Genomic DNA, 12,925 nt, shown 5'->3' with positions numbered 1-12,925 from the left:
CTAAGGATGGATCTGGTGGAAGGTCTGGATGAACACCGACTGGATCTAAAATAAAACAGATAGACAATTAGGTAGGGACAGAGGTTGGGTGGAGAGCAAGTGTGTATTATTTCACTGATTACCTAGGCTGCTCCCTAAGTTCCTTAGTAGCAAGAGTAATCGTCAGTCACCGAAACAGAAATATTCGAGGAAGCAGATGAATGGGGAAACTGAATGCTTCTTTCCTTTCTTTTGTTGGGGACTTCTTATTCTCAGGTTCTTCGTCGCGATGATCCAGAAAGTTCCTCTATTGTTCATCAAGCATAACAGTAGATAACAAATCCTCAAATCCAAACAGAACAACTCTGCTGTTATAAGTCTCTCTTTTACTGTGTTGGGTACTAATGTTGTTCACTCCTTAATGTTCATTACTCGCGGGAGACGTCAAAGAATTTAATCCTCTTCATAGTATCCACGTAGGGGAAAAAAACAAATACTAAAACCACTTATCTCCTCCTCTGGTCTCGTGGTGGTATCCACAGACAGGTTGCGGTAATCTTACTGAGTAATGGTGGAGTCGTCAAATTATTCATGCAGGTCTCTGAAAACACATGTACACTGGTGAAAGCAGGGAAAACAGCACATCAGGCTCAAAAGGCAAATTCAAGGAAGTTTCGAATACACGTTCTGTCAAGTGGCTGGAGAGTGTCAACACAATCGTTAACCACAATCTGACAAAGAGCGCACTGTCGTGGATCTTCTTAAGAAGTGCAGCGGACAGGTGTAGCGAATCAACTGATTAGGTCAGTTTACTGAACAACCTAAGGTCAGCAGGGGGCAGTGTTCAACAAATAACTTCCCGGAGTCCACACACACAACCCTCTACTGAACCTGAAGGCACAGTGGTCATCTTCAGTGACCTAACACATCATTTGGAAGCAGAATCACAAAGTGAATCTGATGAGCTTCTCAACTAACTCTACTGCCAGAAGTAAGAATTAGACTACCCCAGGATCTTTAGAGTCCTCCTTCTCCACAGGGCACATGTTGTTCAGCTGTGCCCATGTTCAGGGCACAGTTGAACCTCTGTAGGCCTTTGGGTCAGCTATGCCCCAAGACCTCCGTCCCATTCACACCGTCCCAAAGCTCAGAGTAGCCATTTCCATGGTAGATGATTTGAATATGGACATTCAGACTCCACGTCCCCACACATCCCCCAGGATCCAAGATGCAGCATGATAAGTTTATACAGCACTCTGGGCCAAATGGTGTAAAGTTGCATGTTGGGCAGGTCCATGCCAGTTTTGGCATGCCAGTTTGTTCAGCTCTTACAGCACATGGACAATGGAAAAACTGATCTTGTGCGTACCACCACCAGACCGTTACACCACAAGAAAAACACCACAGCTATCTTGTACAATGATCTGGTGGAGGTGCTACAAAACCTTAGTTTGCTGCAGGGACCAGGCCTTGATGTTTTTCATGAGGAAGTAGAAGAGTGGTAAATGGGTGGGGGCTAGCTAACCCTAGCGAGCGATGGCATCCACCCCCCTTTGGACTGTTCACCTGTAATCTGTAGAAATATGGCGTTTGAGTTGATTATCCAACCTAAATTGTGACAATCCACGAGTGCAGATGCATAAACTTGTCAGGGCACAGTTGGATGAGGATAAATACACGGCTTATTTAATAGAAGGCAAAAACCAAGAACTTAGAGAGCCCAGATGAAAATAGGAAGAACATATAAAACAAAGGAAAAAACCTGGTAGTGTCACAGATCTGGAACAAAGACAAAGGAACACCAAAGAATCCAAGAGATGAGGAGCAAACCCAAAACAAACTATAGAGGAGCCACAGCATGGAATTATGACAAGAATCAGGCAACCAACGAGGCAATAGAGCTAGTGTGTAAACACTAAGAAAAAATTCAAACACAGGGCAACACAGGAAATAAAATAAACAAAATAAGTGTCCATAACAGGATGTACAGGGGATCAGGACCAAATTCAATCTTACATTAAATTTGAACTGTCATCCACCCCTCAAACCGAAAGCATCACTACCCTGCTGGTTTTCCAAGATATCAATTCACTTTGTCTTTCCCACTCCACCCTCATCTGAGATGCCATCTTCCAGCTTCTGACTGACCGAACACACCTGATCCAGGTAATTGACAGTGGGTAGGGCAGGGATAGTTGGAAAACCAGCAGGACAGTGGTCCTTGAGGACTGGAATTTCCCACCACTGCTCTAAATGAATCAACTCCACACTCATATAAACTGTCATGTTCCAAGAAGCACATGCCAAGATGAAGAAGTATCAGCAGTCTTTCACTCAAGCTTATTAATAAACCCTGGACCTAAAGATAGTTAGAGCCTCACTCTTAGCCTCTCACACCCAAACAGGAAAACTGAGACAGATGTCAATTCAGTTTATTTGTATAGCGCCAAATCACAATACAAATCATCTCAAGGCACTTTACAAACACTAAAAACCCAACAAATCCCTTATGAGCAGCACTTGGCGACAGTGGAGAGGAAAAACTCCCTTTGACGGAATAAAAAACCTCCAGCAGAACCGGGCTCAGTTTGGGCGGCCATCTGCCTCGACCGGTTGGGGTGAGTGAATCTTCTGTTGATCCAAGTTGACTTATACACACACCAGACCAAAGCTGAGAAAGACGTGCCAATCATTCATCAATTAAAGGGTGACTTATTTTTGCCGTGCTGATCACCACTGATTTTGTAGTTCAGGGTCTGTGTTTTTAATATTGTTTATCAAACCTGTTTATTTTTATTAAAGACATAACATCAACTATGCTATACATAAATTTACCAAACATTGTAAAGGGTCATTTACTATTTTAGTGCAATTTAGCAAGGACCCAGTTTTGTTGTAGACTGTATATACCCAGTTGTCAGTTTCTTAGGAACACCAGGCTAAAACTTTGTCAGTTTGATCCAACAGTCCTGTAATAAATCCTCCTTCATGGAGGTGATAATGTTCAGTTTGTGGTCCTGTTCAGAAGACCTTTGTCTTTCTCCATTTCTGTTTGCTGCTGCTCTCCTTACTGTCTATGGCTGCATTTTCTATTTCCATGGGTCAAACAGGAAATGCACTGCGTTAATAAAATTAGTGCTGTCAAAATTAGTTTGTATTAACACGTTCATTTTGACAGCCGTAATATATATGTGTGTGTGTGTTTATTATTACTTACCAAAGTAATAATAAATAGATATTTACTGAAAATTACCCAGTGAAAGTCAGACATTGCTTTTGAATTGTGGTTGAACAGAAGAATAAAAAATAAAAAACTATTGACAATGGCCTGGACAAAAATCATGGTACTCTTAAATTAATATTTTGTACCATCTGTCCTTCTGCATTCCTGTCCTTCATACCAAACTTACCCATCACTTCCTCGTCACCTCTGTTTCCCTCACCAACATGTCCGTTGAAGTCTGCCCCAGTCACCACTCTCTCACCACTAGGGATACCCTGGATCACCTCATCCATCTCCCTCCAGGATTTCTCCTTCTCTTCTAACTCACATCCTACCTGTGGGGCATAACCACTGACAACATTCAACATCACACCTTCAACTTCCAGCTTCAGACTCATCACCCTATCTGACACTCTCTTCACCTCCAGAACATTCCTAGCTAAATCCTCCTTCAGGATAACTCCTACTCCATTCCTCTTTCCATCCACACCATGATAGAACAGCTTGAACCCTGCTCCTAATCTATAGGCCTTGCTACCTTTCCACCTGGTCTCCTGAACACACAAGATATCCACCTTTCTTCTCTCCATCATATCAGCCAACTCTCTAGTTTTCCCTGACAAAGTTCCTACATTCAAAGTCCCTACTCTCAGTCCTACACTCCTGCCCTTCCTCCTCTCCTTCTTCGACCAACAGTAGTAGTAAAATATTTTAACCACAAATTGGACCTAAGAAAAACCTTTTAGGAGATGTATGTGATGATAGCGTAGAGTGAAGATTGTCTGCGATAAGCTATTTTATGCTGTAGAACAGTTCCAGAGAGGCCCCCCTTCTCTCCAGGGACTCCAAGGCCAGAAACAAAGAACGATAGGCAGTGATGCCCAGGAATGGCTGAGGTTTATGTTTAACTGTTGCAAATGTATAATAAACCTTTGGCTCAGACTTTATTGACTGGAGAGTTTGATTTTAAACATTGTAAGAGAAGAAAGAGAAGAGCAGCGTCTGTGGGAAGGTTCCACTCAGCCCTGCCTGGAGAATTTTCCACGACAGCCTTTCCTGTTTTAGGTCAGTTAGGATTACCAAAATTATTTCTATTTGCTAAAAGCCAGAATAATGGCAGAGAGAACATTTTCATTGCTTTCTTCAAAGTCAGCAGTTTACACACATTTCCTTAGTATTTAGTAGCATTGCCTTTAAACTGTATGACTTGGTCTCTCACAAGCTTCTTACAATAGCTTGCTGGAATTTTGGCCCACTCCTCCTGACAGAACTGGTGTAACTGAGTCAGGTTTGTAGGCCCCCCTGGTCACACATGCCTTTTCAGCTTTGTCCACAAATTTTCTATAGGATTGAGATCAGGACATGGTGATGGCCACTCCCAAACACTGACTTTATTGTCCTTAAGCCTCCGGGTGTGTGTTCACGGTGTGTGCACTTTGGGTGGGTAATGCAATTTCCCCACTGTGGGACTAATAAGGGAGACTAATAATAACTTAACTTAACTTGGGGGTTCTGTTTGACCAGGACCCACAGAAAGCTCTCTATCTGTTTCACCAGTGGATTGAACTACTGCCAAGCCCTATTGGGATTATTTCCACCTCACTATCATGACTTCAGCTGCTCCAGAATTCTGTGGCCTGATTTTTAAATGGAGCACGCTGCCATAACCACATTACCCATATTCTTCTATTTTAGCTGTCCCCAGATTATCAAGATTATCATGTTAGGACAACCAGGCCTTTGCTGTCTCCTCGCCATAATATTGGAACTCTCTTCCCACTGATCTCTGGTCTGCCAAGGACCTAAATGTCTTTAAATCAAAACTTTAAACCTGTTTTTTCTCTGCTTTGCCTTTGGGTCTTGCTTTGATATTTCTTACAAGGACACTTTTGAGTTTTATTAAATCTTCCTGTCTTCCTCAATTTCCATTTATGTTTATCAGCCAGTAAAGCAGCACAGAGTTTAAGTTATTGGTCATGAAAGGTTTTAAAATCCGTAAAGGATTCAACGCAGTGACAAATGGAAATACAGGAGATCGTAGACATTAGAAATCAAGTTTGGTAGCAAGTCACAATTTAAACTTTAATGTTTGAGACAAATTTTAATGTGATGAACTGTGACTTGGACCATTAATAGAAAGCACTAGAACAATAAAAATAATGAATGTTATGCAGGGGCAGCAGTTTTAAGGATGCATATGTTTTCTTCACATGGATTATCACTTATTTAAAACAAATGTGAACATCAAAAATCTGTACATATAAAATAAATACACTACATCCTAGAAGCACATAAATGTCAATAACCGAGATTTGAAGCTTCATTCATCTTTCTTGTACTTGTTTTTTTTTTTATGTAGGATGAACAATTTTATTTACGCTTAAAAATCCAAAAATCACTTTTCTGATCTGAGGCAGATTCAGGCCATAAACTAGAGGGTTACTGATGGGAGGAATGATCAGAAACTCCAGAGATAAAGCAACAGTGACAGACGTGTTTACTTTGACAAGATTATATTGACTCAGTAAAAGCTCACAGCACAGAGAGATGCAAAAGTTCCCAAATGTGACTATGTGGGGCAGGCAGGTTTGTAAAGCCTTTCCTCTGAAGTCAGACGAACTTCTCCTGCAAACAAGCAGAATGCGCAGGTAGGTGTACAGGACAAAGGACAGGGGGATAATAATCAATATTACTGCAAAAACCTGGCCTACTCTACTGATCGCTATTGTGTCCACACAGGAGAGTTCAACTACAGAGAACGTGGTGCAAAAAATCCTGTGCAGTTTATTTCTACAGAAAGGCAAACTGCTGGCCAGATAGAAAAGATAACCTAAAAAACACACAGGGTAGAGCACAACAAACATCAGAAGCTGCAGCACCATCCTAAATGTCATTTTACTGTGATAGTGTAAAGGCTGGCAAATAGCAACTAATCTGTCATAGGCCATGACTGTGAGAAGAGTTAACTCATGTCCTATGTAGAGTTGAATAATATACATCTGAATAAAACAGAACGGACGTGAGATGAAATGAGTGTTGGACAGAAGGTCCATCAGGAACCTGGGGAAGAAGCCGGCCGAGCCGTACAGAGAGTTTAAAGACAGACAGCAGATGAAAATATACATGGGCTGATGCAGGGAGTTCTCCAGGCAGACTGTCAGAATAATGACAACATTAGCAGAGATTATAATCATGTAGATCAACAGACACAGGCTGAAGAACAGATATCTGAGGGGCCCATCAGTCTGCAAACACAGTGAACTGAAAATAGGAGGGAGTCAGGCTGTTGTTGCTCTTCATGTCTGATCAGCAGCAGAGCTGGAAGAAGACAAGTCAGAGGGATGGACACAGCAGAAGGGGGACAGATTAAAAGAGCTGAACAGAAAGTTACTGAGATTCAAATGTTCTCAAATGACTTTTCTGTCCTTGTGTCAACAACATGAACCTGCAGGCAAATAGCTACATTTACAACTAGTGTTAGAAATCACAGGATAAACACATTTCAAGATGCATTGAAAACATGCACAGATGGAAAAATGTCACATGTAGTAAATGGCCAACCAGCATCACATTCCTCATAAGGAAAGAAAACAGGCTGAGGATCAAAGACAATGATCTGAAATATTAAAACTAACACATATTTCAACAAAACAAACAATATGAGCCTGAATTCATACTCTGATAAACTGGACACTTGGAAAACAGTCAGAATAACATGCACTAAATACACGTTCATGTGAAGTGAGATGTTAGAGGACGAGCAGCATCCTCCCCTGATCTAATCCACACTGAGGCTGTGCTCAACTTTTATCCTGTTACACTCACTACAGTCACATGTCCACACAGGTCCAAAGGGATGGAACCACTGTATGTTCAGCCCCACACACTCACTGTCACTGACAACAAACCCACTTTAATTTTCTGACAGCACAGTGCTTTAAAAATTAAGCTTCATATGCAATCACTTTATGGTTGCACACATTTTTCTACATTTTTATTAAAAATGTAATGGCACTGATCATGAAAAATGAGCTCACCAAAAGTCCCAAAATATGAACAAACTCAATCAGTAGCTTAGCTGACAAAACATTAATTTCTTATATTTCTTTATTCAACACCCATTAAACCTACAAAGTGAAAATCTACAAAGTATTGGCAACAGTGTTTGAATAACAGGTGGAACCTCCTTTGAATAGCAATGACCATTTTTCATGGCAGTGTATAAGATCTGAGCAACTTTCAGGAGGAATTTTACGTCAGTCTTCAAATTCTTAGGACGTCTGCTGTGAATGGCTCTCTTAAGGTCATTCCACATCATTTCAGTTTGGTTGAGGTCTTGACTCTGACATAGCCACTGCAGAATGTAAGTTCTGTGTGGCTCCACAGAGTAGTAAATAAATAGGTAAGCTCATTAGGAAAGGGGAAACAGTTGTGGTGGGTGTGGAAGTCAGAAAATTAACAAGGGAATGAGAAGCAGGTGTGCAGTACAGAGGCAGAGGAAAAGTTTGTGGACATCTGTGATTGATATTTTACAAAAAAACCAAGTTCCTCAATTTTGTCCACAACTCTTGACCTGTGGGGTCCACAGCCCAGGGGGCTGGATCATTGCTCCTAGGGGTCCTCTTGCAATACCGACCTTGTGGCTATTAGTGGGGATATCTGGTAATGTTTCACCAGGTTCTCCTTTAACCTGAAGATGAGCCATTACTGAGGTTCATTTAGGGAAACCTGCAGAAACAAGAGAGGTCAGATGTTTACAAGTGGCAAATTCTGCCTTTTGGCACAACTTGAAATGCATGCTGCACAGCTTTCACGCTGCAGAAACTTGCTAAACATCAAGAGGACAAGAATGATGTCAGGTGGTCCACAGAATAGTTCATCTATCTGGACAACTGTCTTCAGAGTCTTAAAACACTGAAGCAGTCAGACACGTTGTGGACAGGCTATGGCAGTGTCTAGCACTGGAAGGATTTGAAATCTGTCAGTGGGTGAGCAACATTGCCTCCGTCATATTGCACCTAACGTCCTCTTTTAGAGCAGAGAGCACGGCGCCATGGCTTGCTGAGAAAGGTGTCAACTCTCAAGAGCCATCTCTGGGCTTTCGGTGTATTATCCATCTGATTGTCTTTGCTACAAATCCCAGCCAGTAGAAAGTAGGGCCCCACTATGTGTCATATATACAAGGCAATAGCCTGCTTATGTGATCCTTTAACATTTATCATATCCTCCTTGACTTAAGCCAACGTCCTCATCTGGATTTTTTTGAGCCATATGCCATCAAGGTCAGGCAGCGCAGTGAAAAGTGCTGGGGGATCATACTTAAATGTCTTACAACCCAATGTCCACCTGGACCTGCTGACCAGTCTTGATGCAGGTGGGTTCCTTCTGACATCGAGGCAGTTCATTGCCCAAAAAGGCGCCACCTTCTGGGTTCTTTCTGATCAGGGGACAAATGTTACTTAAAGACTGTAACTCAGAAAGCTTTTAGTAAAAGAAGTTATGGTACATAACTCCTACCATTACAATAGATACTTTTGTGCATATCAACAGTAATTGATGTGTGTGCATTGATATTATTATGCATTCAGCTAACCAGGCTACTGCCAGTAGCATACCACAGTAATGTAATATTTAAAGTATCCGATAAGCTTTTAGTGATGCTGCTGGAGGTTTTTTTCTTCCGTTAAAGGGAGTTTTTTCCTCTCCACTGTCGCCAAGTGCTTGCTCATAAGGGAATTGTTGGGTTTTTAGTTTTAGTTTTTGTAAAGTGCCTTGAGATGATTTGTATTGTGATTTGGCGCTATACAAATAAAATTGAATTGAATTGAATTGAATTGAATTGATGGTTTACATTCTATTCCTGTGTGAATTGCTATTGTATTAGCATTATCTTTAATCTTACTAAATGGTGTTATATCTATTATTATGTTAAAAAAATCATTCAAATGTTCATACAGTGCTCAGTCATCCCACTACTGCTGATCTGTTTGTGCTGATGCTATAACCCTCACCCATTCTGTTTGACAAAGCGTATAGTTAGGGTTGGCTTCAGGTAACCCTGAACCATCCCTTAGTTATGCTGCTATAGGCCTAGACTGACCGAGGACCATCGGTGCACTGAGCTCCCCTACCCTAACCCTCCCTTCCCCTCTCTTCTCTCCTCCCACCTCACATGTATATTCCACCATTGAATGTTACTAACTTTGTGCTCTCCCTCTCTCCCCTAGTTTGTGCTCTCTCTCTCCCTCTCTCTCTCTGTTCTCTCTGTACCTTCTGCAGGTGTCCCTGGTCCTGGAGCTGTATATCGCTGATGTGCAGTTACTGGTCCCACCAACCTGCAGTGTCTATTTGTTGTTTATTGTTGCTGTTCTTTTCTCTCTCCTCTATCCACTCACCCCAACCGGTCGAGGCAGATGGCCGCCCAAACTGAGCCCGGTTCTGCTGGAGGTTTTTTCTTCTGTTAAAGGGAGTTTTTCCTCTCCACTGTCGCCAAGTGCTGCTCATAAGGGATTTGTTGGGTTTTTAGTTTTAGTTTTTGTAAAGTGCCTTGAGATGATTGTATTGTGATTTGGCGCTACACAAATAAAATTGAATTGAATTGAATATTAATAACCTCTCGGACTGTTCTCTGAGCCTCTGTCAACTCTCTGACTGGAATGAAGCAACATATTGTTATTGGAAATTGATTGACTGAATGTTTTGGGGGATTTTTGTACAGTTTATACTAAAAAAAGGGTCTTAAGTGTTTTCTGCATGGTTACTCAATCCTGCGGCCCTGTCATATTTGCTAACAACAGCTGCTGGAAGCAAAGCTGTCACGACCGGTCACGTAGAGTTCCGGTGGCGACCTTTATTCTGAAGGTTTTCCCCGTGGGTCCAGTTACCCCAGGGCTTCCGGTAATCATTAGGCAACACCACTCACCTGTTTTGCTTCTCTGGATCTCACGGCATATATTCTCCTCCTCAGTCACAGATAGGTTGCGGGATTGTCTGCTTCGCCACCACGGAGGACTGCTTCATGATTGATCACGCAAGTCGGCAGAGAGATCGCTACGCAGAGGGAATTACGACCCAGATCAAGGGTTGCTCCGGTCAAGTAAGACGGGCTCCTGCCAGTAACGCAAGTGACAGTTTTCTTCGGACGTCATTGAATGGTCCAGCGTCTGTTTGCCGTCATCCACCATAACCCGCAAGGGATTTGAGGAAAGTGACTTTTCTGTGTGTTTGCCCTCCTTAACCTACTTGTGTTTTGTTCGGAGGAGTTTTTCGTTTGCGTACTGAGAGACTGGCTTTAGTTTGGTATTCTGCCATAAATCTGGATTCCTGACCAGAATACTCAGCCCGTGAGATGTTGCTCTGCGGACCAAACCTGGATTCATCTCCTCATCAGCCTAGACTCCCTATGTAGTTACCTGGTGTGGGCCTAGGTGTGAATCACCCTCCTGACGATTCAACTCTGGACTCTTTTCTCCACTATCCAGGGTCATCTACATTAAGACTGCATTTTCCTTGGTTCCTTCCTGTAAATAAACTTTCCTCTAAGAGTCAAGGTTTTTGTGGCATCTTTGGTACTCCAACTTTCCAAGCCTGACAAAAGCTGCTAAAAGAGCTGATCTGAACCATACTGTGAATGAATACAATGAGCTAAAAGTGTCTGAAGGGTTTATTTTTAAAATGCATAAAAGAATATTTAATTCATAAAGTAAAGCGTTCATATATGCACAAAGCAGATGCATCATTAACATAAACCTTTACTATACCAAGGTGATGAAAGTGTATTTATCCAAACAAAAATCCCACTTTGTTCCAGAAGAAAACATCCACAGTTTCTATTGTTATTTTTCAGACAAAAAAGCAGCACAGAGACAGATCTTTGCTCATAGAAGCTTTTAAAATGTGGTATTACATAAAGGTGAAATATTTAAAGGCTTCATCTATTTTCTCCACATCAATTCTGATCTGTTGCAATGAAATGAGAAAAAAATAATATATGTGTCTATGATTTAATATGATCTAGGGCCACAAAATGTAAAGATTTTAGCCTTCATTAAAACCCAACAAACACAGAAGTTAATCGTGTAGGACAAACCGTTTTACCTTCCCTTAGAAATCCAAAAATTACTTTTCTGATCTGAGGCAGATTCAGGCCATAAACTAGAGGGTTACTGATGGGAGGAATGATCAAACACTCCAGAGATAAAACAACAATAACAAGTGGATTTACTTTTTCAGCATTATAAAGACTCAATGAAAACTCGCAGCATAAAGAGATGCAAAAGTTCCCAAATGTGACTATGTGGGGCAGGCAGGTTTGTAAAGCCTTTCCTCTGAAGTCAGATGAACTTCTCCTGCAAACAAGCAGAATGCGCAGGTAGGTGTACAGGACAAAGAACAGGGGGACAAAGATCGATATCACAACAAGAAACTGGCCTGATATGTTGATCAGTGTTGTGTCCACACAGGAGAGCTGAACTACAGACCAGATTGTGCAAAAAATCCTGTGCAGTTTATTTGCACATAACGGCAAATTGCCAGCCAGATAGAAAAAATACATTAAAACACACACAGGGTAGAGCACAACAAAAATGAGAAGCAGCAGCACCGTCCTAAATGTCATTTTACTGTGATAGTGTAAAGGCTGACAAATTGCAACAAATCTGTCATAGGCCATGACTGTGAGAATATTCACATCATGTGATTTGTATGTGATAATAAAATACATCTGAATGACACAGAACGGACGTGAGATGAAATGAGTGTCGGACAGAAGGTCCATCAGGAACCTGGGGAAGAAGCCGGCCGAGCCGTACAGAGAGTTTAAAGACAGACAGCAGATGAAAATATACATGGGCTGATGCAGAGAGTTCTCCAGGCAGACTGTCAGAATAATGACAACATTAGCAGAGATTATAATCATGTAGATCAACAGACACAGGCTGAAGAACAGATATCTGAGGGGCCCATAGTCTGCAAACACAGTGAACTGAAAATAGGAGGGAGTCAGGCTGTTGTTGCTCTTCATGTCTGATCAGCAGCAGAGCTGGAAGAAGACAAGTCAGAGGGATGGACACAGCAGAAGGGGGACAGATTAAAAGAGCTGAACAGAAAGTTACTGAGATTCAAATGTTCTCAAATGACTTTTCTGTCCTTGTGTCAACAACATGAACCTGCAGGCAAATAGCTACATTTACAACTAGTGTTAGAAATCACAGGATAAACACATTTCAAGATGCATTGAAAACATGCACAGATGGAAAAATGTCACATGTAGTAAATGGCCAACCAGCATCACATTCCTCATAAGGAAAGAAAACAGGCTGAGGATCAAAGACAATGATCTGAAATATTAAAACTAACACATATTTCAACAAAACAAACAGTATGAGCCTGAATTCATACTCTGATAAACTGGACACTTGGAAAACAGTCAGAATAACATGCACTAAATACACGTTCATGTGAAGTGAGATGTTAGAGGACGAGCAGCATCCTCCCCTGATCTAATCCACACTGAGGCTGTGCTCAACTTTTATCCTGTTACACTCACAACAGTCACATGTCCACACAGGTCCAAAGGGATGGAACCACTGTATGTTCAGCCCCACACACTCACTGTCACTGACAACAAACCCTCTTTAATTTTGATCCTGTCTGAAAGCAGATTCCAGTCATTGCATTAAAAATACACAAAAGGACAAAAGGAAAGGCAGTAGGACCCAAATG

General features: G+C 41.6%; 1 protein-coding gene and 1 pseudogene across 1 annotated transcript; both read right to left on the bottom strand.

Annotated features, from left to right (window-relative positions):
* LOC113123226 (olfactory receptor 6K3-like) lies at positions 1 to 6,502 on the bottom strand (annotated as a pseudogene).
* Positions 6,503 to 7,916: 1,414 nt separating this feature from the next.
* Positions 7,917 to 12,224, bottom strand: LOC113123225 (olfactory receptor 6K3-like). Its single transcript, XM_026295044.1, has 2 exons — positions 11,300 to 12,224; positions 7,917 to 7,930 (listed from the first exon to the last, which is right to left on the bottom strand). The coding sequence occupies exons 1-2, from the start codon at positions 12,222 to 12,224 to the stop codon at positions 7,917 to 7,919; spliced, it is 939 nt and encodes a 312-aa protein (XP_026150829.1).
* Positions 12,225 to 12,925: the final 701 nt, after the last annotated feature.

This window comes from Mastacembelus armatus, chromosome 21 (assembly GCF_900324485.2).
Source record: "Mastacembelus armatus chromosome 21, fMasArm1.2, whole genome shotgun sequence".
In the NCBI taxonomy this organism is placed as follows: Eukaryota; Metazoa; Chordata; class Actinopteri; order Synbranchiformes; family Mastacembelidae; genus Mastacembelus; species Mastacembelus armatus.
The sequence above is the reverse complement of the archived record's forward strand: the minus strand, read 5'-3'. Positions and strand labels throughout refer to the sequence as shown.